This window comes from Brachypodium distachyon, chromosome 1 (genome assembly GCF_000005505.3).
Source record: "Brachypodium distachyon strain Bd21 chromosome 1, Brachypodium_distachyon_v3.0, whole genome shotgun sequence".
Lineage (NCBI taxonomy): Eukaryota > Viridiplantae > Streptophyta > Magnoliopsida > Poales > Poaceae > Brachypodium > Brachypodium distachyon.
In genome coordinates this window covers 9,236,553-9,260,001 of record NC_016131.3, presented here as the reverse complement: position 1 = coordinate 9,260,001, position 23,449 = coordinate 9,236,553, and the positions used below count along the sequence as shown (strand labels likewise).

Below are 23,449 nucleotides of genomic sequence, written 5' to 3'. Positions count from 1 at the left end.
CGGGCAGTTCTAACTCTTGGTCACATGGAACGTTTGCTGGACGTGTGTGTTTTGTGGTATGTGTAATTGCTATGTTCATGGTTGCGAATCCTGACACGTGGTTTTTCATGCTCCAATTCTTGTAGGACTTGTAGACACTATGTATTGTGATGCTTGGGACTTGTTTGCATATTCGGAACAATATGAACTTGTTTGTGACTTGCTTGTGGGTTATATGTACAGTTGAGATTATATTCAATTGTACTTGTGCTGTACAAATATGAATTGTATTTACGTTGATCATCTACATATTTCATGTCCGTCTTTTTCCATTTTTCCTGTCGGACCATGTCCATTTTCTTGTCAGGCCATGTCTATTTTCCTGTCGGTTGATGTCCATTTTCCTGTCGATTTTTGCACTAGTCTCTATCGTCGGTGATGCCATTCTAGGTATACTCCTGTCGGTTTATAACCCATTTTTTGTCGGGGCAACCGCACTGTACACCTGACGAAGGAAAAGGCAATTGTCATTAATTTATTTCTTGTGCGTCCACCGACAGCAGTGAGCCGACAGAAAAATTCCTTGACCTGACGAGTCTTAAGTGCATATTGATCCTCGGATAGAAATGAGGAGAAAGATACTCCCAACAGCACAAAGCAAATGGGCAGTGGAAAAAAAAGGTGATCTCTAGTCTCGATAGCACGCTGGTGACAGATGATACATTCATAAGATGGCAAGTTAAAGCTCTTCTTCCGAAGCATTTGCTTGGTGTTGAGCCTGTCAACAATTAGTAGCCACCAAAATAATTTGTGTTTGAGTTGCACATATGACTTCCAAAGCCAACCAAATGTAGCAGCAATCTCAGAGTGCTCCACAAGTGAAAGAGACAATTTTGCTCTACTGAAACCATTAGATGAGCATCTGAGTGACAGGAATATATATTGCATGGTTCAGTGTATGATGAAAACTATATTGTACTGTGGATCTTACAAGAAGATGATTCTGATGAAGATACTGAGGAATTTGAATGACAATGATGTTATTTTTGAGACCGAAGATGAGGTTGGATGTTGCTATGGGTAGAGAGAAGTTCGTTTCCCTGGATTTCATCCGTTTGAAGATATCGCCTTCTTGTGGGTATCAAAAGCAAGAGTAGTAGCTTTATCATTTGAGTCGCTCAAAATTTCAAGACTTGGGTAAATTACTCGTACAATGCATTGGACACTCTTATCTATACACACCATGTTGGAAGAGCGCGAGTTATCCGGAAACGATTAATTTTGTAGTCAACATTCCAAGTTTGTTTTAAATGTCATATGATCTGCAACTTACAAACGTGGGTATTGGAAATTCTTTTAGTAGCTGAGTCCATTCTTATTTTTATGTCCTTCTCAGTGTTTCTCTTATCTTTTTTGTTTATTCCGCGAACTTAACAGAAGTTGCACCTACGGCTGAATGAATTTTCTATGCACGCATCCGCCGCATGCACCACCTCCTTTTCTTTTTTAGATGAGGCACCATCCTCCTTGATGCAGCTGGTCCTAATTACTCGTTGTCATGGATGTGAACGGATCGACTGATATGTTGTTTTCATCGACCTAGCAGCATTCATATTAAAATTACTGTAAGGCCAGCAATGGTAATTGTGCGGCAGGTGCTCTCAAGACGGCCCTATTTATCCTCGTTCAATGTTCTGAAGAAAATGGAACCTCGCCGAGAATCTGTCTCATTGAATGTGCCCCTGCTTCCCACCATCCCTCTCAACGGCTAGCAGTAACTCCACGCCACCCTCACTCACTCTTCAAGACCACGCTAGCGTGCGTCCAGCCCGTCTGCCTCCGCCTCTTGAGATCGAACCACCCTCGCTCGCTCATCACAGTAAACAGAGAAAAGCAGAGCACTTGCCTGCCTCCAGTAATTTTCCTCCCAGAAACCAAACCACACGCACGCGAGCTAGTAGTACGTTTCTTGCTCTTCAGTTGGGGGGCAATGCAAATGCAAATGCAGGACATGGCTGCGTCGACGGTGGCTTTGGTGCTGCTGCTGGTGGTGTGGGGGGCGTGGGGGTGCGCGGCGCAGGCGATGGTGCCCGGCGTGATGATCTTCGGGGACTCGGTGGTGGACGCCGGCAACAACAACCGGCTGGCCACGCTGGTGCGCGCCGACTTCCCTCCTTACGGCCGCGACTTCCCGGCCACCCACGCGCCCACCGGACGCTTCTGCAACGGCAAGCTTGCAACCGACTACACCGGTACTAATACCTTCTGAGTTAGCCTTCCAGCCTTCCTTGGAATTCGGAATCCCTTCACTTCCATTCCGTGCTCTTCTTGACAATATGAACTATGTTTGTAGTCGAGAACCTGGGGCTGAGCTCGTACCCGCCGGCGTACCTGGGCGAGGAGGCGCAGAGCAACAACAAGAGCCTCCTCCACGGCGCCAACTTCGCCTCCGGCGCCTCAGGCTACCTCGACGCCACCGCCGCGCTCTACGTACAATGATCCCACTCACTCCTTCATTCAATTAATTCCATCGGTCGAGCATAGTACGAGTAATAAAATGTGCAAATGCACGCGTGCATGCAATGCAGGGCGCGATCTCGCTGGGGCGTCAGCTGGACTACTTCAAGGAGTACCAGTCGAAGGTGGCCGCGGTGGCCGGCGGCGCGCGCGCGGCGAAGCTGACGACCGACTCCATCTACGTCGTCAGCGCCGGGACCAGCGACTACGTCCAGAACTACTACGTCAACCCCGTGCTGGGCGCCACCTACACGCCCGGCCAGTTCGCCGACGCGCTCATGCAGCCCTTCACATCCTTCCTCGAGGTAACCAACTACGGGGTACTTCGTTGATTAATTGGAAACTAGTAAAGGTGAACCTAATTACCCTTCTCAACTGCTTCAAAATTAAGTCCAATTTTCACCACAAAATCACCAGTCTGTTAGAGTGTTGGACTGCTCCGGAAAGGGTTGTTTTTCCTAGTTGAGGGTACATTAGGGATTTCTCAACATTGTGCAAGATGTTCATCTTTGATCAATCAGTGATTAATAGTTTTTCTCTGAAAAAATAATCAGTGATTGTTAGCTACTACTCCATCCATAATTTTGCACATTAAGCGTCCTCGCCCGATTTCCTCTGCTTAAAGTGTCTTTGATTGCACTAAACTCAAGTAGTAGTACTGGCCTGCTGCTAGTTTTAAGCACTCTCGAAATCTATTCCTGCACTGGATTTCCAAAAGGGTACGTAGGATCCTGGTGGACAATGAGTCATCAAGAAACTTCAATCTTGAGCAGACAGGCGATTGAATAACTTGCAGTAGAGTGATGGATCTAAGGCCACAGTAACAGTGTCCACTTTGGGTAGGTCCGTAAGTAAATCAATGGCCTCAGTAACTGCTGCTCAGCTAACATGGGAGTAGTAGGATTTTTACCGTCCATAACATTTCTATATACAGTGTCAAAAAGAAAATCTATGCTAGGCTGATGGAAGAAATTCCCTTTGCTAGCTTAACTGATTTCTAAATACAGTGTCAAAGTAATTCCCTTGTGCTAGCTTATTCCATTGCATTTTGCATGCACATGACAAACACAGAGGCATCAATTCCTGTCCTTCATCTCCCAACACACCTCGCACCAATCCTCGTCAATGCACCATGGGAAACCAAAGAATTCCCATGCTAAGAAAAACCTGCAACATTTCCATCCAAGTCGCCTTCACTGACGAGGAAGACAGACGTTGGCTAGCAAGGCCTAAATCCGGAAACGCTCTTAAATCTCTCTTTACTCGCACTGTGTTGGTGTGGCCCTTGCCATGACTATTCTCACCGGTCAACACCATTTACTACTTCCCCAGTAGCTATAGCGTACCGTGAACCGTCACATGCATGGGGGGAACCTGTTTACCGTACGCTGACACGGTTGCCGTTGTCTTGCAAATGCCACGCAGAGTATGCAGTAAATGCGATTGATGAATTAACACTACGCACACGGCCTTTTTTGGGGGGTCATCTAACACGGTTTGAGCACTGAGATGTTGTTTAACTGAGTTCTTCCAGTAGGATTAACAAAGCATCGACTCTGTTCTTTGAATGGTGAAAATTGCAACAGCTGGTGAGTAGTGACTGATGCGCCGATGATTGGCATACACACATGCAGAGCCTGTACGGGCTGGGGGCGAGGCGGATCGGCGTGACGTCGCTGCCGCCGATGGGCTGCCTCCCGGCGTCCCTTACCCTCTTCGGTGGCGGGGCCGGCGGCGGCTGCGTAGAGCGCCTGAACAACGACTCCCTGGTCTTCAACACGAAGCTGCAGGTGGCCTCGGACGCCGTGAGGAAGCGGCACTCGGACCTCAAGCTCGTCGTCTTCGACATCTACAACCCGCTCCTCAACCTCATCCGCGATCCCACCAGCGCCGGTAAGAAAGACTGAAAGAAACACCATTTGATAACATGCAATGGCTTGAATTTGCATCGTTTGATAAGTGAAACGGGTGGCCGATCGATGATGAGTATGGATGTGGGTTAATTACATATTTACATTGCAGGGTTCTTCGAGGCTAGGAGGGCGTGCTGCGGGACGGGGACGATCGAGACGTCGGTGCTGTGCCACCAGGGGGCGCCGGGGACGTGCGCCAACGCGACAGGGTACGTCTTCTGGGACGGGTTCCACCCCACGGACGCCGCCAACAAGGTGCTCGCCGACGCGCTCCTCCTCCAGGGCCTCCAGCTCATCTCCTGATCCCCATGGATGCATGGCATCGATCGTCTCCTCTCTACCTGTGTTGCTAGCTTGTGATGCGACTTCATCTATCCCTGTTGGCTTGCTTGCTGGACATGCATGATCCTTAGGTTTGGTGTAGCTAGCTTAGCGTACGTTTTGCATTTGCTTCAGAGTGGTGTGTGTGAGTGTGCTGCTATGTAATATTGTCGGTACTGGATGCTTTTGATAATTTTTGTGTAATCCATGTAGGATGGTAATAATAAATTTTGTAAGATAGCCTAAAAATGAGCTAGCAATATCCGTACGTTGACGTTTAATCAGATTACCGTGGTTTTTCCTCTTTGCTGTGCAAGCGGCATTTAGTACTGTAGATAGCTCATCTGCTCATGATGCAAAGCTCGTGCCACCGATCAATGCGCCTGAGCGGACAGGCCCCGCTAGTCAGCAGCCTTCATGTGCCAAGCGCCCAAGCCACTGCACGGCCATCTGAGGCGCTTTCAATGCACTGCCAAGTTTTCAGGATGGAACAAACTTTCCAACAGTTCGCGAGCAGTAACTAAATTATTTATAAAAATGGGCAGATGAATTTACTTCCTTCAAACAAGCTGTCGTTCAGATAGGGCTGCAATAAGCAGCGGAGTTCAATAAGCAGATACATTTACAGCAGTGAACACTAATAGTTACAACAAGTGAATTGTTTGCCGGATCGGTTCACGTTTCTGGTCCAATTTCGCTGTACAAACATGACAGACCTGGTAGAATGTGCGTGTACCTCTATGAGAGTTCAAACCCAGTATTTGAGCTGATTGCGTATAGCAGCTTGCTCCTCAGCGTGCTCGACCGCTTGTACGTTGGAAGCTGCAACACATCCAAAGAAACAAGATAAATTATATGTCAACCAATGCTCACTGGGGAGCTATTCTTAGAATTAGGACGAACAGTTTAAACATATTATGGAATCAGCAGGGAGAGGAGACAAGGATATTATGTGTTTGCACCTTGAGCGTATTGTAGCATGTAGAAGCAGATGGAAGACGATCCACGTCTTGCCCCCCAATTGTAGCCCAAAGTGTTACATCACATGGGACCTAAGTAAACAACGTCCCATGGATAAATCAAGGAGTGAAAAAATACGGAACAGTCAATGGACGACACATGCAGAACTAGATATATCAGTCAAGCTGCTTAATCAACCTTGTGAATTGTGAAAGAAGGCTGCAAGTACTTGAATCCAAGTAATGGAGCCCGTGAACAGCTTGTCACAAACTTTAGTAGCAGGCAACGTTCTGTTGGCTTAAATCCTTTGATAACCTGCATATTCCAATACCCAGCATATATGCTATTATGAACATTTCACTTCAGTCCTCGTGAATAATTCTATGAGAATCACCGCAAGAAATTTTTTTATGCAGTTGGTCAGAGAAAACAGATTTTGTTAGATCAGTTGATTGTGTGCATACCATGCCAACGCACAGCAAAGGACTAAATGGCCATATTCAACAGATAGCATTTCGTACAAAAGAGGCAGGTGACAAAATGCAAGCAGCCTGAACAAGTAGCATGACAGCAATAAACACTAGGAGTCTAAATTGTCAGCATTATAATTCTCGCAGACATCATGGAGTAAGTCTATTCGTCCATCTACTAAAATACCAATTGCAAACAAATATCTGCTAGTCCAGTCCCTACAAATCGGCAGCAAAGCTGGCAGGTAAAAAGAAATATGCATTCACTGTGGCTATCAAGTTCTACACGACGCTGTAAGTATCAAACAGCTTTGTTTGTCTGTCTGTGAGTTTGTGGGTGGGTACAGGTTTCAACTGTGAAGTGTAAACATGCCGAGTTTTCAATTTTTGGAAAATTTGATAAATGATTAGAGCTTAGAGTGCAACATTATCAATGGTTCTCTCACTAACTAAGTCATATACTGAAAGTTATTTGTATGGGCTCCACCCTCTCAATGCCCTGAAATCTGGACCATCAACTGGTCCAAGGGGAGTTTGTATGATTGGCCATAGGCATCAACATATAACTTTATACCCAATGCTGGCCATAGGCATCAAGTTAAATCAGCAAAATAAGACAAATACACATACCTCCCAGAAGAGTTTAATAGTTCGACTTGACTCAGTATAACCACCAGTGTACTTGCTGTTGTTCCGCAGATCATCAACATCAAAATCCTGGGATCCACCTGAAAGTAACTGTTTGTGAAATTAGATATTAGCAGTGCAAACAAATGTGTGGATTATCACAATTTAATTTTTGAAACTTAACTCCAGAGGAATCAAGCACTAAACTGCAAATGCTAGAACAGATACGAAGTACTAGAAATAGGAATTTGGAAGTAGATTTTAAGAAGCCTAGGTCCCCCTTAAGGCTTGAGTACTTGTGCATATCAGATCCCCCAAAAAATTAATAGTAACATGTTAAAATATGTGTACATGCAAAACACTATGCACAAAAACGGTTGTTTGCGCTCTCCAAAAAGTAGGCTTATATTACAAAAGATGAGTACAAGCTCCCTCAATGTTGGTCCATTTGCCGGAAATGTAACAGTAACACGACTGTGTTCCAGGGGTTAACTAAGGACCTCCTTTGTAGGGTGAATGACTTTAAGGCCGAGGCAGGGAGATGGCGGCAGGCTTCCAATAACCGGTTGCATGAACTGCCATGAGAAGCTGTGTGTGTGTGTTGCCTGTTGTGTTTGTGATCTTTTGATCCGGGCACTTCCTGCCCAACTCTTGTTATCTAATTGCTTCTCTTAATGAGAATATGTACAGATGCTTGTTTTGCATGTTGTCTTAAAAACCCTCTTTTTCTTGTGCAGTTTACATATGAACATAAATTTTGCACAAAAGTTTGCATGCCATGTATACATACAGTAACTGGCTGACATGTTATAATGCTACAAATATCCGGGAACTTTTGAAGTGCAAAAGTTAGTATACTACTGAGGGATGCATATGGGCATGGGTTCACATTAAATTTTCACCTATTTATCAGCCATATAGTACTTTTGGCACTCATCATTTATCAATGCATTGATGATATGTTTCTGTCTTTGGCAGCAAAGATTAGTTTTTTTGTGATTGATGTGCCCATTTTGAATTTGAATACTACCTCCGTCCAACAATATTGGACATATTAGCTTTGTTTTGACCAACACTTTGACCAAGAATTACTTCATTAATACACAATTATATGACATAACAATGATATCATTGTATTTGTATAAAAAAGTACTACTTCCCTATAGTTATGATTTTGATTACATTAGTCACACGTAAATGAATTAATCTTTAGTCAAAGGATTGGTCAAAGGAAACCTAATATGCCCACTATAGTTGGATGGAGGTAGTATAAAATATGAAGTACTATATTGGTTCCTACTATTTAAATCAACAGCTTTTGTTTCCAAAACTGCATCGCAACAAAGAAAACACCATACTTCCTTTTTGTAACAGGTTTTGGCTAGCCAAAATGACCTGCCAAAACATCTTATAAAAAGGAACGCAGGGAGTATTGTTTTATCTGAAATAGATGTTTGCATTCAAGTAGAATCATAGAATTTGAATGTATATTATTCCTATTAAGAAATTTTAAATTCATTTTCAGTACCATCCACAAAGGGAACTTTAGTTTCATCCATAAGGGATGAGAGAGTTACCTGGTTAAATTCATTTGCATTGAACAAACTCAGCCAGGATGGTGAGATGAGATCACTGAGTCCTCTATAAAATGCATTTGAAAAAGGAATTATCTGCAGGGATTATGATTTTATTAAAAGGTTGCTCACTGATACAGAACAAAAGCTTTAGAAAAGTTAGCCAAGTAACAAACCTGACGGTTAAGCTTGTAGTCTGCTATCGCGTGAACGTAGTGCAATTTATTTTCATTTGTAACAGAGATGTTTTTACCGCCAGGTCTCAATTCATGCACAATTCTTTTCCCACCGAACTCTTCAGTCAGCGTAAAATCCAAACAAAGGTCCTCAACGTCCCCCTCATAGTGCTGTTTGATGCAAAGGCAACCAAGTATAGTTGTTGTCAGAAAGATGATAACACATCTCCATTAAAGTTTATCAGAAAGATAACATAATTCCAATAATTTTATCAGAAATATATCCAAACAAAATACTGTAGGTAGTCTATAGCTAAATCCACCTTTATCTCAGGACTTAATACAGAATTATTAATCCAAGTACCACAATACACTTTACTCAGGAATGAGGATTAAATAAAGGGTTAATTGGATCTATGCCATTATAATTTTCACCGGTTAGAGATATGCCATTACAAAAACTTGACTTGGAGAAATGCCACTCTACTTTTTTATATCTCTATTCATGCCATTTTGTCCAATACCAGCACGTATACCGTCTAAATACGTAGAGCCATAGCTCTATACGAACAATTTTTTTCCCATCCCAAGTCAAACAGTTTTATTCCTCTTATTCCCCACGCATTCCTCATATCCCGTCCCCAACGGTGGACTCATATTACTGTTTTTTTATTTTCTGTAATTATTATAGATTTCTCTGAGAAGATTGAATTTTGGGCCAAATTTGACTTTTTTTTAACCTTTATGGCGCCTGGAAGACTCGAACGTACTGCTGAACGTTGTAAATAGGGGTATTATGGTAAATACTGTTGTATACGCTGAAATACATGTATTTTATGAACACTTATTGGTCTTAAGTGGACAGAATGGCATTGATAGAGGTATACGAAAGTTAGAGTGGCATTTTTCCAAGTCAAGTTTTTGTAATGGTATATCTCCAACCAGTAGAATAGAGAGTGGCATACATCCAATTAACCTTTAAATAAATGACAAGAACTTTGTTAAAGCTATAATGAATTGTAGTGAATGCATGGTATTGACCAGGATTCAGAAAACAGATGAAAAACATATATCATAGAAGATGGTGCTCCTTGAGAATCCCAAACCTCTATGGTTTGAAAATCCTAATTTAAATTCAACTGTTTTAGTCCGGTTCGTAAATTTGAGTCCCAAATTTGTTTTCGCAGTTTTGGAGCTGTTATCACAAGTAATTATCAAGAAGCAGAACTGGCCATGGAGTTGCTTCTATTCCTAAAATAGATTTTAAATCCCTTGTATTGACTTCTACAGACTACAGGTACCAATAACCACTTATCTTGAACATAATAAATGGAAAGACACTTGAAGACTGGAATAACACAGTAAGTATTTATTTCTGAAATACAACTTCCATCAAGCCAAGATTATAAAGAATAGACATTATAAAAAAGAAACAACAAACAAATACCTTGAGCTGCATTAGACTTCTATAAAGCTCAGAATCAAGTGTTGATAATTCATCCAAAAAACTATAGCGCCCTAGAAGTTTTTGCACAAAGACTTGTGAAAAACAGTACTCCAACAGAATCCCCTCGTAGAGTGCTTTGCCCACGATTCGGCCAAGAAATTCAATCATGTCAATGCCATTGTCCAAAAGCTTAGCAGAATTACTTGGAATTAAGCTACTATCAGATGTTGATGTTTGTGAAAATAGTCCATATCTGCCAAGAGAAGATATAAGAAGATAGCATCGATGAAAAAAAAACTTTTGTATTGGAGAAAAAGATTAAGGGCTAGAAGTTTCTCAAGAGGCATACTCAGGACTGAAGGCAGCCTTAGATACATCAGTTAAGAACTCCTTTGATAGACCCCCATAGTCCAAACCAGCTTCCGGAAGGCCACATTCACTGACAAAGGACACATGAATGCAAGATTTCAACTTTGATCTAAGACAATTCAACTGCCTATATCCATCTTCAACGATGTGACCTCGACGAATAACTATCTCGATGGATCCTGGACCTGGTCCAGAGACTTCACCAGTAACTCTCCGTGACGCTTTGTCTAACTCAATAAATTCTCTAAACATTTGCACTCTGGGTAAAATCCATCAAATGATGTGAAGGGTAGTTAGTGCCAGATGAAATGCTAAAATATTAATAAATAAATGTACACTTCTTGTAAAATAAATTACATATCTAAAACATATGCACTGCTAAGATGTTACATTCAGTATTTGAGTTTCAAGCCTGTGCAGCATTACATCAAGTGCTATAGTGCAATATGAGCGTAAGACAGCCACTAAAAGGCCACACAGTGGAAAGTCTCCTGCCAATGTTTCGCCTAAATTTAAAAAACCTCAGATAAAAATGTTAGGAAACAGTAATGCAACATTGAAACCTTTTTTTTTAGTCATGGTAATGATATTGAGGTTTGGGCCTTTGGTCAAATGAAGCATTGCAAGTGGAAACAACACAGGAAGAGGAGTATGTTAAACTTCTCTCAACCAATAGATACGGCTTTGCCAGGTGAACTTCCAATAACAAAAACAAAAAGTTAATAAAAAAAGCAGTATATCAAGAAACATAAGATTTTAGATGGCAAGAAAAAAGAATCAAGGATGCAGACAATCATGGTATGCAAGTCAATCCCTGTTGGATCTACAAATAGACTATGTAGGTAACAAAATGATAGAATATGTAAATGATACTCCCTCCGTTTGGGTATATAAGGCTCCTATTGAAGTTTGTGCCACACTCTGACCAACAATTATTCAAATTATATTTAGTACATGTATATAAAAGTTATACCATTAGAAAGAGTTTTTCAATACGAATCCAACAAGATATTTTTTTGTGCCGCAATAATCTCATATTACCGATGTAATTTTTGGTCAAAGTTTGACATAAAATTCCGTGTGGGCCTTATAAACCTAAACGGAGGGAGTAGTAAGGTTCAATGTGCTGAACTATTCAAGAGCTAAATACAGTTGAATACCTCTCCTCAAATCGATATACCTATGCAAGTAACAAAATAATAGAATATGCAAATGATTATAAGGTTCAATGTGCCGAACTATTCAAGAGTTAATCCAGTTGAATACCTCTCCTCAAATGGATATACATGTGGTACCGTGGTAAGTACAGAGCTGCGGGTAGCAATGCCTGAAGTAGTTCCTGACAAAGTAGCAAAGGCTGCCTCATGGGCTCTGGCAGCAGCTGCAATCGGAATTCTACCCGTTCTGGCAGGTGCCAACCACAGAGAAATGGGACAAAACCTATGCCTGCTATCCCTTTCATAGAGTAGATTAAGGCATCTCACAGTTACATCTATAAGAGGCCTGTTGTTGCTTCCACTATTCTGGATGAAAGAATTGTATACAAAAGTATTGAGCACTGATGCAATCTTTCGTTGTTGCTCTATAGTGAAAGGAACCTGTGGAATAAGAGAAGAGAAAAGCACATCATCATTACATAGGTGGAGAGAAAAGGGAAATGTGGGGAATACGGGTGAGGCAATGATACCTGTTTCTCATAAAACTCAATATCATCTAGAACTAGTAATAGATGTGTGTATATTGCACAGAATAGATGCAACATGTGTATTAAATCCTTTCCAATACCTTCAGAACCTTGTCTCATAGCTCCAATATCCCACATGATTAATGCATCATCATTAGAATTCTCAGAATTTAAAGGAATGCCACTCAAATTGGTGTCATCGGCATCACTTGATTTTCTTGTAATCTTCTGGAGCACATTTACCCACTTGCCTGCAGTGTCCTTGGCATTCCTTCTTTGCCTTGTGGAGGATATTTGCTCTCCAGAACTACTTGTGGCAAATTGTTTATCATGCTCAGATTCCTGTGATTTGTGGATAGGTTGGCCAAAAATAGATATTTCTAACTCCCCCCACAAATCAACAAGAAATCCTGGGGTGAATGAGAGCATGTTGAGAATAGGCAATGAGGCAATAGATGGGCTCAGCAAAGAGAAAATTCTGAGCATGTAATAGTAAAAGCATATAACATCTGTCAATTTTAGGCTCCGAGAATGAATCTGCTTCAGGGTTGGGTCATGGTTGGTTTCCCTCTTGCGGGAAACATCCTCCTTTGCCAATGCCAATAGCTTTCTTAGGTGCCACTGCTGGTAAACTGGCTTTAGAAGGTCCATAAATAATATTCTCATGCAGCTGTTGTCATCCGTGTCAGTTTCTTCAGTAACTGATGTAGCAGCGTCACTATCACCAACATATTGAAGCATCCCCTTGCTTTCCTCGAAACTTTTCAGTAAGTTTTGGGAAATAAAGTTAATAGCATTAATATATAGGCAACAATCTAGCCCTTGAATGAAGCAACCCGAATTGGATACATCATCCTGCTCTGTGGCCAAATTTACAAGATTCCCAAGAGCCCAACCACAGTAGGGAATGATACTGGCACCAACACTAGAAACCTCTGACTGCTCCAGTTTAGCTATTTCTTCAAATATTTTGTCCTTGGAAGTCTGCTACCACCTGCCATGGCTTGATCAATTCGACATTTACATGCCAATCTTAATAATAAAACATCAAAGACATCGTGAATTTTTTTGTAAACAGAGTGTTGACCCTTAGAAGGATAAGCATTCCAATTGCCAAGGTCTCATAAAAATCTGTTTGAATCAACGATTTATATTGAGATGCCAAAATGATCTGTTGTCACTTCGAATTGCTAAAGCTAAGGACTTGGAGATAGGTGGTACATGATAATGGAATAATTCATGATCTTGCACAAACTCGCGACTAATTCACTTACCACTGAGCCACCCGCATACCAAATTAAGTTTTCTATAGCTAGTATTGCTGTCTTATGATGGTACGTTGTTACACCAGCATATGGACGTGTAGAGCAGTAAATTGACCACCAATAGAGCAAATACTTCTTAGAATAAAGCAATTATAACTAGAAAAATATTACTGTATCAAGTATAACGCACAGCTTTGCAAGCTGCAACTAATTATAATGTCAGCAGTACAAGAATGTATCAGTTTAAGGTCAGACTCCTTGCCTCATTGGAGAGTAAATGCTTCTATTGAAGATTAATGCAACAGTGTGCCAAATACCAAAGTGCAAATGAAAATTTTATGACTCTTACCAGTACAATGCTGAGAGACGGTTGCAGCACAGATATGTGTTTTAGAGCAGGTAACAGAAGAGGCGGCAGGCGTTTGCAAAGATAAGGAATTGTGAGTACAAGTGTGAAGTACTCCTTTGCAACACCAGCTAGATCAACGCCCATGTCTGCTCTTGCAGATTGGAAAGGTCGTAATGCAACAGTGACTGCACTAGCAGTAATCAGGAGCTGATCATCTGGTGCAGTTGCAGGATCTATCTTCCCTGAGTTAACATGAGGACCAAAACTTTTTATATATCTCCTAACACAGCTATATGTACCACTATGGCTTGCACCAATAAATTCAATCAAGGTCTCCACAGAGGCATCAGCAGCTTTAACATTCCCACTTTTCAAGTTTTTCCATGTTTTGCAATCAGTTAGTGAGATGGCCAACCGCATGGCAATAGCAGTAATTTCAACCATGTTTACATCCTTGCAATAAGAATGATCACGCATGGCAAGGATGCAAGAGCACAGCGAAATCAGCTTTTTTGCCTGATAAAGCCAAATAGACCTCTCCTCTGGCAAACCCATAGCAAAGGAACAGAAGTTTTTGCTGGCATCTACATAGAAAAGATACATGTCAGTTGAAAAGTATAGTGCATCTTCTGAAGGTTACCTGCTGAAACAATTTGGTTCTTTGAGGCAAGACTAAATCTAGTTCAGTTCCAACTCTCGGTGCTTAACCTAATTTACCATATAGCAACTCAGTATGATCTTGCTATCATCACAGTCTGGTTCTGTATAATCACATAATAATGTTATATTATCTTCAAATATGCATGCTGGCGAGCTCCTGTCAGTAGTCAGTATGAATCTGGTCTGTCATTAACAAAAGGTTACCATGTAGAAGGCATAAACCTTGGGCCCACTTCACGATTCTTATCTACCCAAGCTTGGTCTACATGTTAAATTAAAATTCAAAGTACTTCATTGGTTTCAAATAATAATCTAGAAGCTACCATCATGGATTATGAATAATGTTTATACCAATGAGGCCATCGATAAAATTGCCATACGATCTATCAATTTTGTTAAAAATACCATAAACCCCAGATATCAAGTTCACAGGCAGTGGCAATTCTAGAAAAGAAGGTGAAAATAAAAAGGTTGCAAAACATCAGTCTGACTTATGAGGCTACGACATCTACATTGCCTTAATTAGATAATTGACTAGAGAATCTCAAGTTGTTTGGGTCGAAGAAAAAACTGGCGTTCTATGCTTGTCATATTGTGTTCTTTCAACTGCCAGTAAATAAAAATATTGCAATACAATGTATGTGCTATATAATACGGAGTAGCTTATTTTGTTAAATTTACAATTGACTACATTTTAAAATAAGGTCATCCTTATACAATGTCTGTGCTCTATTAGCTTCCTATGGAAAAGAGGAATAAATTCCTAAAATGTTCAAGCTGGCCACAAACAGCAAAACTGGTACAAATAAAAAGTTTGATTAGTCACAAGGCATACCCATTGAGTTTATGCTATTCAAGATGATTTTGAAGCATGTTGAGATAGACTTAACAGTCTTGGTTTGCTTCCCCTTGTACCAGCTTGATGGTTGAGTAGTGAAGAAAATAAATGGCCTAAGCATCTTGCTTGAGATCCATTGATTTGTCGGGTTGACGTCAAGCTGGTTGTTTATTAATGCATCCCACTCTTCATGAAGTTGTTCTGAAACCTTTCTTATGACATGGTACCTTCTCCATACTCGCTGGCACAATTTCAAGAACAACAGGATATGGTCCATTAATGGGTATACAACACAAAAATCATTCAAGCAAAGCACAACAAATATCTGGCTCTTCACATTAACAGTTTGAGGCCATGTCCATTGTGCTTTGTTTATTACTCCCTCTGATCCTAAATTCTTGACTCAAATTTGTTCAAATATGGATGTATCCATTCTTAAAAAGTGTCTAGATACATGTAATATTTCGACAACGATTTAGGATCGGAGGGAGTATTAGTTTTTCTCTCAATAGTTAGCAGAAAAAATTACACAAAGGAATCACCAGGAAACATATTAGATTAGGCCTGTAGATCTACAAACTTTAGGTGCCTCGGGAGTGATTAAAAAATATGAACGAAAAAAATAATATATCAAGTTATTTGTCATATTGGGGGCACGAATGGTACTCGTCGGCAAATGGATAGTTTATCCAACATGGAGGTAAAATCGCTGTGTACTTGGAACTTGGTATTTAGGGTTTGTTCACAGTTTTCTGACTTTCCATTCTCAATTCGAGGTTAAAAAACCTGACGTCCTCATTTCATTAGGATGGTCATGCGCAAACCTGAATCCAACTCCCAAATTTGGCAACAGCAACATCTACTTGCATCCAGTGAACAAAAGTTTTAGCGAACTCCGAGAAATATCTTAGCACGGGGCCACGCGTTTCAGGTCAATCAAATCAGTGTTCCTAAAGTATTCATATCAATTGTTTGCCATAGACCAGATCTGCTAAAAAACCGACATAATTTGAGAACACAGCTCCACGGACGAGAGCAGCAATCAGATTTCAGATAGGATTAGGTAGCGTGGGTAGGCTGGTGTTGGTGGGTACGCAATAAGCAGCGCCTAACAGGCGTGGCTTAGGAGAGGCTCGTGGTACCTGGATCGTGATGGCGGCGGCGGCGGCACGACGGAGGTGGCTACGGAGCTGCCGCTCCTCGGAGACCTTCTGCAGCAGCGCGTCGCGAGTGATCTCCCTCGCACTCGACCCCCTCAGGGACACCTGCGAGAAAAAATAGTAAGACAGGGAGGAAATGAACCGAGGAGGCTGACGGGAGAGGGGGAGGAACCTGGCGATGGCCGGAGGGCGGAACCGACATCGCCGCCGGCGAGGAGGTGGAGGGGAGGGGGGCTGCTTTTGCGTCCGTGGCACGGGAGCCGAGAGAGAGTCGTCGTCCGTCGTCCGTCGTCCGACAGATGGACGCGTCCACGAGTGGGTCGTCGTCGCTCGGCCGATACTACCTCCTCCTCCTACGGTCCTTCGACAAAACTGGCCGATTGTCTCCCCCCCTTTGTTTTGTTTTTCTTGAGAAAAAAAATACAATAAAACTGATTTAGAGTAAGAAAGTTCACGTTACCGTAAATCTGTAAACTGTTAAATTGCACGCACGAATGAAATATAAGAAACGTTGTTTTTGGAAGAAAAAAAATGGAAGTTGTTGATTGGTCGTCCATCGTCCGCTCCGGCACACACTTCGAGCGGCTTGTTCCCTGCCTAAGGGCAACTTGAGCGGGGAGACCCATCTAGGCCGAATCGGTCCGTTCGGATCGAAACGTACAAAACGCACCCCCAATGCGGCGACCCATTTCTGTTGGCGTCCGGATTTCGGTCCGCCGCGACCGGACAGCACGTTTGCGCATCGCTTGTCCTCTTTTTGCTTTTTTTTCATATGAGCCGCATGTCTATGAACAATAAAGCAGACCAAATGGGTGGCCTCGTTAGGGGCACTGGTAGACCCAAACGGACAAAGTCCTTTGGTCTGTCCGGACCGCGACCCAAACGGACAAAAACACAACAAAACGGACCGAAAATGGGTCTCCGAGCTGGACTTGCCCTAAGTTCCTGTGCATCTCTGTTTCCTCCTAAGCTTTTTACCCATTTGGTCGTCTACTCCTCACTCTTTCTTTCTTCCAACCTCATTTTGTCTTGACGGCCTCTTTTTGCAGATGCTTCTACTCTTTCTTTCTTCCAACCTCATCTTTTGTATAGTTGATGGCAAAGGTCTCATGTATATGGCGTTCATCATCGCTCAAGACTTCCTAGATGCTTCTATTCTTTCTTTCTTCCAACCTCATCTTTGTATAGTTGAATCAAAAGGCAGCAGCACGAAGAACCAGTCAACTTTAAAAGAAGTTGAAATTGTACCATGGGAAGGAGAAAGAATGTAGGTCAAAATTGTCTAGAGTTGCAGAAATGAACCGTTAGCTGTTTGGGATGTCATATGTTGTACTCTTGCAAGGTACTCTCTCCGTTCCTTTTTACAAGATCTTATAGTCTTGTCCTAACTCCTAAGTTAAACTCCAAGCTTATTGAAAAATATATCAATATCTACAATATAAAACAAATATGGTATGAAGATACATATCATGACTAGTTTAACAAAACTAATTCAGGATTCTAGATGCTGGTAGAAGTTTTTATACATTTGGTTTAATTTTAATTTTATTTTTGACTTGGAACAAAGCTAAACCATCACATTGAGAAAACTATAACAGCGACGATAAAACTGAACCCTCAATCTCTAGTGCAGTGCCGTACTGAGTTATGGCGCTCAAGGTTGTCATCCATGGTTAGTTTGGGTGCAGCACACAACCGGGCAAGCTCTTCAAGACTGAGCCATTTTTAGTGTTTCTTGCGCGTAATCTCTTCAGTTAAATCTTTCGACCATCTCCGATAACACAGCTTGCAATAAAATGGAAAGGAACTGTGGAACTCCAGCTACCCGTTAGGTTGGTAGAACAGGCAACTTTCCGCTTCACATGTTAGCCACGCATGACGGTGGCCAAACATGATTAGCAATGAACACGAGCTCCTTGTGGCTTTCCTTCCGCAGGGGTTTCGTAATCTGCCAGGTACCGTCGCATCATCATTGCATGGATTTGCTTCTTTTGACGTGATGGCAACAGGATTGTCAAAGAACAAGAAAACCATCCACAATTGTTACGGAGTACTATTATTTCCTCCTGCCAATTTGACAAGCTACAATATATTGCTCTCTAGCTGGCTCGGTTGCATCGCCAAGATAGCAGATGGCTAATTTTAGAGGGACACAAACCAGGAACAGAAAAGTGTTGCTGTGATACTTTACTACCAGGGTAGTTAGTTAGAGAAGGGTACACAAAACCGCACAAGCCAAAGTTCAGAATGGGCACAGGAAGCAGAACATTCTAGGCAAGTAAACAAACCTCCCTGCAGAAGCAACTTCAAGGTTCCAATTACATGGTACAACAATAATTGCAATTATCCAGATGTACTGCTCGAAATGGCAGTGAATGCAACACCTCAAATGCCGTCTAAGGCTTTACACAACAGGCATCGAATTAGATGTTTTATGTTAACTACATGTCTAATGCTGGCAAGCAAGAGATGTACAGTTGATGAGAATCAGTAAATATATATTCTTCATTAGCGATTCTATGGTGATGTCTAGCTATAGGCAATAAATTCGGGATCTCTTGACTTTAGTAATGTTAATGTAACTTATTCTGACTGCGCCTTTGGCACTCCTTCTATCACGGCCACGTTTGCATGCGTACTGTCGCCTATGCTGGAGAAGAGGGAACAGTTTCAGTTTGTCAATTGCCTGAATTACTGGAAAGGAGGCAATAGATTGTGCTTACGCTTCGACATTGCCTGGAGCAACATTGTCATTGTTTTGTGACGTCAGTGCTTTGATGTCGATTCCAATCTGACATTGAGAAACAACAGCGTTGCTCTAAGACAGTACGGAAGAAGAAAAAACATGGCTCAGTAATGTATGAAAAACAGCCAAGCAAATTTTCGATTGGCCAACTGCTAATGGCAATGAAGAAAAGAACCTGTTCAATTGCAACCATAGGAGCTTCCCCTTTTGCCTTCAAGCAACTTCTCAGAGTACCCTGCATACACCAAATATAAAGAAATAAACAGCTGCAAGTCCAGAATGGCCAGAACCAACAAAAGCAAATTTGATGTCGAAAGTCCAATTTTGAGATCGAAGATGGTCATTGAGGATCACCACCTCCATTTCTTTATGATTCTTTCCACTCTTGAATAGAGACAATAACAGCACATGAGCAACTTATCTAACACTACTGACACAATGAAAAAGACAAGGTCCATTTACTTTTCATATAGTAGTTTATTTCCTTAGTACCTGCTTATTTATGTTTTCTGATATCTCACGTCCACATAACCCTCATTGTTTTTCTATCGAACTAAGCGTATTCGCATATCATATACCTCATAGCTACAGAACAAGGGAGGAACTGAAAATTCAATATGTGACAACTTCAACAGGCAGCACATTTGAATATAACCATGTCTTCATGACTTGGTTGAAATATGCCATGGGTGACAAAACAGAGTCGCTTCATTAACATTTGCCATGTGACAGCATCACAGCAAGCATGGTGTTGACACCATGTTGTGAGGGGATCATGTTTCAAGTTGCAACCACACAATGCAAAGAAGAATGGCCATGGGAAAGGAAATTCAGATAAAAATGGGCATCATATGTATCAGCAAAGAAGAAGAAAATAACAGTTCAGCATGATAATTGTGAAGTATGAGAGTATACTTTATTAGCCCACATCAGTCCACAAGCATTGCACAAAGTCCTTGGACCAGCTGGACCACGACGCATTGCCGGTGTCATCTTTTCACTAGTGCCACAATTCTGACACCTGTAACAAGTATGATATGGGGAAAAGGGGTCATCCCTTTCCCGTTCAATAGCAGAGAGAAAAAGTGGAGAAAGTAATCAAAGATAAGACAACTTTGATTCTCGAGAAAGGAAATCTTGTCCCGAGCCTTGGGAGGCAGGATCGCAGCCTGGAGATGGGGACTCCCCCTCCAGATTTGCTCTTCCAGCAAATTGCCCCTTACGACGCTGCATCCTGAGAAAGTGGTTAGAAGTATGAGCATTAAATTAAGGGTGTGGCTATATATAAGTTGCCTGATTTTTAAGCAAAAGGCTTAAATCTAAGTTGAACAATCAGAGCCGTTAGATTAGTATCTAGATCTCATTTACCCTCTTTTTTTCATCATATGTTTCAAATCTTAAAGCACAAATCATATCCAACGGCTGAGAAATCAACTTATATCTAACTAAAAATCAGGCAACTTAGATATAGCAAAACCGTTAAATTAATGTTCCTGCTAGTTTACAACTGTTTCTACTGGGATCCATGGTTTGATGAATTGATGTACAGTACTTTATGTGCCTAACTCTCCCACCAACATCATGCGGTATCCAGAGGATCTATATTCTCCTTTTGTAACTCATAGGAATCCCTATCCTCCCCAAACTAGTCCCTACCATGGCTAGCAGCACTTACCCTGATGACCACAGACCAGTATATTCCGCAACAAGCATGCAGAATGCTATCAAACCAACGGCAATTGCCGATGGCTACATCATCGCCAACCAAGGCCTCAGTTTTTCTTTTTGCTGAATATTTGCCGAACACAAAAATTTACCAAGCAACTACAAGTTAGGACAAATTGTTGGTCACAATATATCCCCCGATTACAAGTATAATGCATCTTAAACAACAATTTTTTTCATACGTAACTCTCAAAGTAAATGTAAAATTAACATCTATGTGTACTTCATGCATTTGATATGGCAAGATTACTATGGATAGCACGACCTCATGAAGAGAAACAATTGCGGAGAAAGGGTCGATGGCAGAGAGACAAGATCACTCCTTAGGACAAACAGAAACTCGGCCCTATTAGATCCCATCCATTAGCACATGATCCCATGTAGCTAGACAGTCCACCTATCCCAAGGGGATTTTTTTTCAACAAGAACAGTAAGGTGGACCCTATTGAATATACATATTAAAATAAAGGAGAACAAAAGAACTGTGCAAAATAAAGGTCCAGATAACCAATGGTAGCTTACTAGACACCTTCAGCAAACAAAAATGAGAGATAACACAAACCCTGGTTGCTACCTTTTCAGAAGAAAAACATGTTTATGTGACTAATTGTTTGACACGAGTCCATATCCAATAAAATCATCCATGTTTGCTACCGGGGGAGGATGATTTATTCCAATTTAAAATGCCTAATCCATATGAACCTATTAAAGAACTGGCTCATCTTAGTACCACTTGTCATGAGGCCAATTGGTTATGGATCAGTAATGATATGGATCTGATTAAGCACTAAGCAGAACAATGAAATGGGTCTCATCCATTAGTGAGGTGGTTCATTTATAGATATAGCAGAAAAGATGATGAATCGTCAAAATTTGCAAAATACCGATGCTGCAAATGTATGGTTATTCACAGATTTTCTTGAGGCAATTTTTGAACAACTATACGGTAAAATTGGCTGCCGATAAATCTGGCAGACTAGGTACAAACCTGAGGGCCACTTCTTTGCGTACAGCATAACGTATTTTCTTATCAAAATTTCTCCCCTTGCGTTTTTCGCGGAACCTAATGAGTGAAGCAACTCTTTTTGCAGGAATGTCTGTCCTCTGAAGTAAATCATCATAACCCTGCACACGAATGCAGACATCACATTATAAGGAATAACTTATTGTTTATAGCCATAAATACCACAGAACAATTTTTATGTACCCTATTTTCATGTTGACTACGTAAAACCATGCCAGCTAAATCAGGTGGAATTTCACCAGTTCCCAACAGTAACAGGACAGCTTGAACCTGGAAAACTGACTTCAGCTCAGATAAAACAGAACCTCATCAAGGGAGTTAGAAATTGAAGTCAAAAGATAAACAACAGAATTACATATACCTAGATATAGGTATATCAATTTTGGTATAGAAATAAATCATTATAATTCCCTCTAGAAGAACTAAAAGTTAGCCGTTACAAACCATCATTTTTTTTCCACACGGTCATATGACCAGGTTAACGGAACAATTACAAACCATCATATACTTCGGTTATGGATACTTGCAGCGAGGAACACTACAACTGGACATTTTTTTTGTTTTTGATGAACCTCGTCAAACAGCGGGGTGCAACTGTGCAAAACTAGGCCGAAAACCATACAAGAGTGCGACTGATTGGAGGACAACCGTGCAAAAACCTGACAATTGGAAAACACCTAGATAAACTAGGCCTGAAGCACCACCAGCAAAACCGTACTAGCATGGCCCTTCACTCCGCAACCGCAACCCAGTCAGCCTCCACTCCAAACACGGCCACTGACCCGAGAACGGGACGCTAGCTCTTCAGCGACACCTCCAGGAAGGGAAACTCACTGCCGGCATCGACCCCCACCGACTCAAGCCTTTCGCCCAGATCATCGCACACCACACCTCAAGTGATAAGATGTACTGTACCATAGCATCCATAGCCTAGTTTCCCTAGCAACATCATTACCATCGCATAACTGTATTGGCATTCAAGTCTTACGTGATCAAGATTATTACTTTCAACTCCTAACCAAAACAAATCGCATTATACTGATCGAACCCGCTTATTTTCACCGATGTAATAGTACTCCTCATTGTAAACATATAAAGTGCATAGAAACAGCTGCACTAATCCTGATTACACACCTTCCCAGAATGACAGAAAAAAGTTCCCAGCACGAGTCATATAACCAATTATCGCGCGTGACCAATCGTGTCAAATTTCTAACTCAACCGCGTGAATTTTCGAGTTACACACTTCCATGGGAGTTGAGGGGGAAGATACCTTGTCGGGAGTGACGGATTCGAACACGTAAACCTCTCCCTGAAAAAGCAGGGTTAGCTGGTTTGGGTTCGCCGGCAAGGCCGGGACCAGTGATACCGGCGGCTCCTCAGCCAGCGCCAGTTCCTCCTCCCCCTCCTTATCGCCCTCTTCTTCCTCCCCCGCGTCGTCCTCACTGGGTGCGGGTGCTGCGGCGTCGACGTCGCGCATATCGGCATCGGCCTCCTGGGCGGCGGCCGCGTCGGACATGGCCAGCGGTGGCGGGGAGCACGCAACCCTAGATGGGGAAATGGAAGGTGGTGATGTGGTGCGTGCAGCTGTGTAGTGTAAACGCCCACCCCCCTGGACAAACGTGTGGTGATGCGAAGGAATAGG

General features: G+C 41.9%; 3 protein-coding genes across 6 annotated transcripts; 1 reads left to right on the top strand and 2 right to left on the bottom strand.

The window, feature by feature from the left end:
* The first annotated feature begins 1,694 nt into the window (after positions 1–1,694).
* On the top strand, positions 1,695–5,014 carry LOC100830073 (GDSL esterase/lipase At5g03810). The gene is made up of 5 exons (XM_003561164.4): positions 1,695–2,231; positions 2,333–2,469; positions 2,568–2,801; positions 4,131–4,389; positions 4,519–5,014. Exons 1-5 carry the CDS (start codon positions 1,970–1,972, stop codon positions 4,710–4,712), a joined length of 1,086 nt encoding a protein of 361 aa, XP_003561212.2. The 5' UTR covers positions 1,695–1,969; the 3' UTR covers positions 4,713–5,014.
* Positions 5,015–5,236: 222 nt separating this feature from the next.
* LOC100826283 (E3 ubiquitin-protein ligase UPL7) lies at positions 5,237–16,672 on the bottom strand. 2 transcript variants are annotated; one of them, XM_010233209.3, is made up of 14 exons: positions 16,482–16,670; positions 16,292–16,414; positions 15,147–15,390; positions 13,652–14,235; positions 12,041–13,021; positions 11,620–11,951; positions 10,334–10,612; positions 9,985–10,237; positions 8,538–8,708; positions 8,365–8,457; positions 6,791–6,898; positions 5,889–6,005; positions 5,693–5,782; positions 5,237–5,552 (listed from the first exon to the last, which is right to left on the bottom strand). In XM_010233209.3, exons 1-14 carry the CDS (start codon positions 16,509–16,511, stop codon positions 5,469–5,471), a joined length of 3,489 nt encoding a protein of 1,162 aa, XP_010231511.1. In that variant the 5' UTR covers positions 16,512–16,670; the 3' UTR covers positions 5,237–5,468. The 2 variants fall into 2 exon arrangements, 1 of the variants encoding a protein (XP_010231511.1); XR_002962483.1 differs by lacking the exon at positions 5,237–5,552 and having other exon boundaries at positions 6,791–6,888; positions 16,482–16,672.
* A 1,905-nt stretch (positions 16,673–18,577) lies between these two features.
* On the bottom strand, positions 18,578–23,449 carry LOC100825657 (GATA transcription factor 18). Of its 3 annotated transcripts, none has more exons than XM_010233206.3 (8): positions 23,078–23,443; positions 21,988–22,074; positions 21,769–21,905; positions 20,170–20,289; positions 19,971–20,076; positions 19,231–19,290; positions 19,033–19,127; positions 18,578–18,959 (listed from the first exon to the last, which is right to left on the bottom strand). In XM_010233206.3, the coding sequence occupies exons 1-8, from the start codon at positions 23,321–23,323 to the stop codon at positions 18,893–18,895; spliced, it is 918 nt and encodes a 305-aa protein (XP_010231508.1). In that variant the 5' UTR covers positions 23,324–23,443; the 3' UTR covers positions 18,578–18,892. The 3 variants fall into 3 exon arrangements, with proteins under 3 accessions (XP_010231508.1, XP_003559571.1, XP_024313633.1); XM_003559523.4 differs by having other exon boundaries at positions 19,033–19,100; positions 23,078–23,436; XM_024457865.1 differs by lacking the exon at positions 20,170–20,289 and having other exon boundaries at positions 23,078–23,449.

Coding starts and splice junctions, on each gene's coding strand:
- LOC100825657 (XM_010233206.3), bottom strand. CDS start 23,323: ATGTCCGACGCGGCCGCCGCCCAGGAGGCCGATGCCGATATGCGCGAC. Junction 20,290..21,768: donor CGCAAAGAAGTGGCCCTCAG/GTTTGTACCTAG, acceptor CCACTTTCTCAG/GATGCAGCGTCGTAAGGGGC. Junction 18,960..19,032: donor GCTCCAGGCAATGTCGAAGC/GTAAGCACAATC, acceptor CCTCTTCTCCAG/CATAGGCGACAGTACGCATG.
- LOC100830073 (XM_003561164.4), top strand. CDS start 1,970: ATGCAAATGCAAATGCAGGACATGGCTGCGTCGACGGTGGCTTTGGTG. Junction 2,470..2,567: donor ACGCCACCGCCGCGCTCTAC/GTACAATGATCC, acceptor CATGCAATGCAG/GGCGCGATCTCGCTGGGGCG. Junction 4,390..4,518: donor CCGCGATCCCACCAGCGCCG/GTAAGAAAGACT, acceptor TTTACATTGCAG/GGTTCTTCGAGGCTAGGAGG.
- LOC100826283 (XM_010233209.3), bottom strand. CDS start 16,511: ATGTCGGTTCCGCCCTCCGGCCATCGCCAG. Junction 6,899..8,364: donor ATGCAAATGAATTTAACCAG/GTAACTCTCTCA, acceptor TTTCACAAACAG/TTACTTTCAGGTGGATCCCA. Junction 6,006..6,790: donor CTATTAAACTCTTCTGGGAG/GTATGTGTATTT, acceptor TGGAATATGCAG/GTTATCAAAGGATTTAAGCC.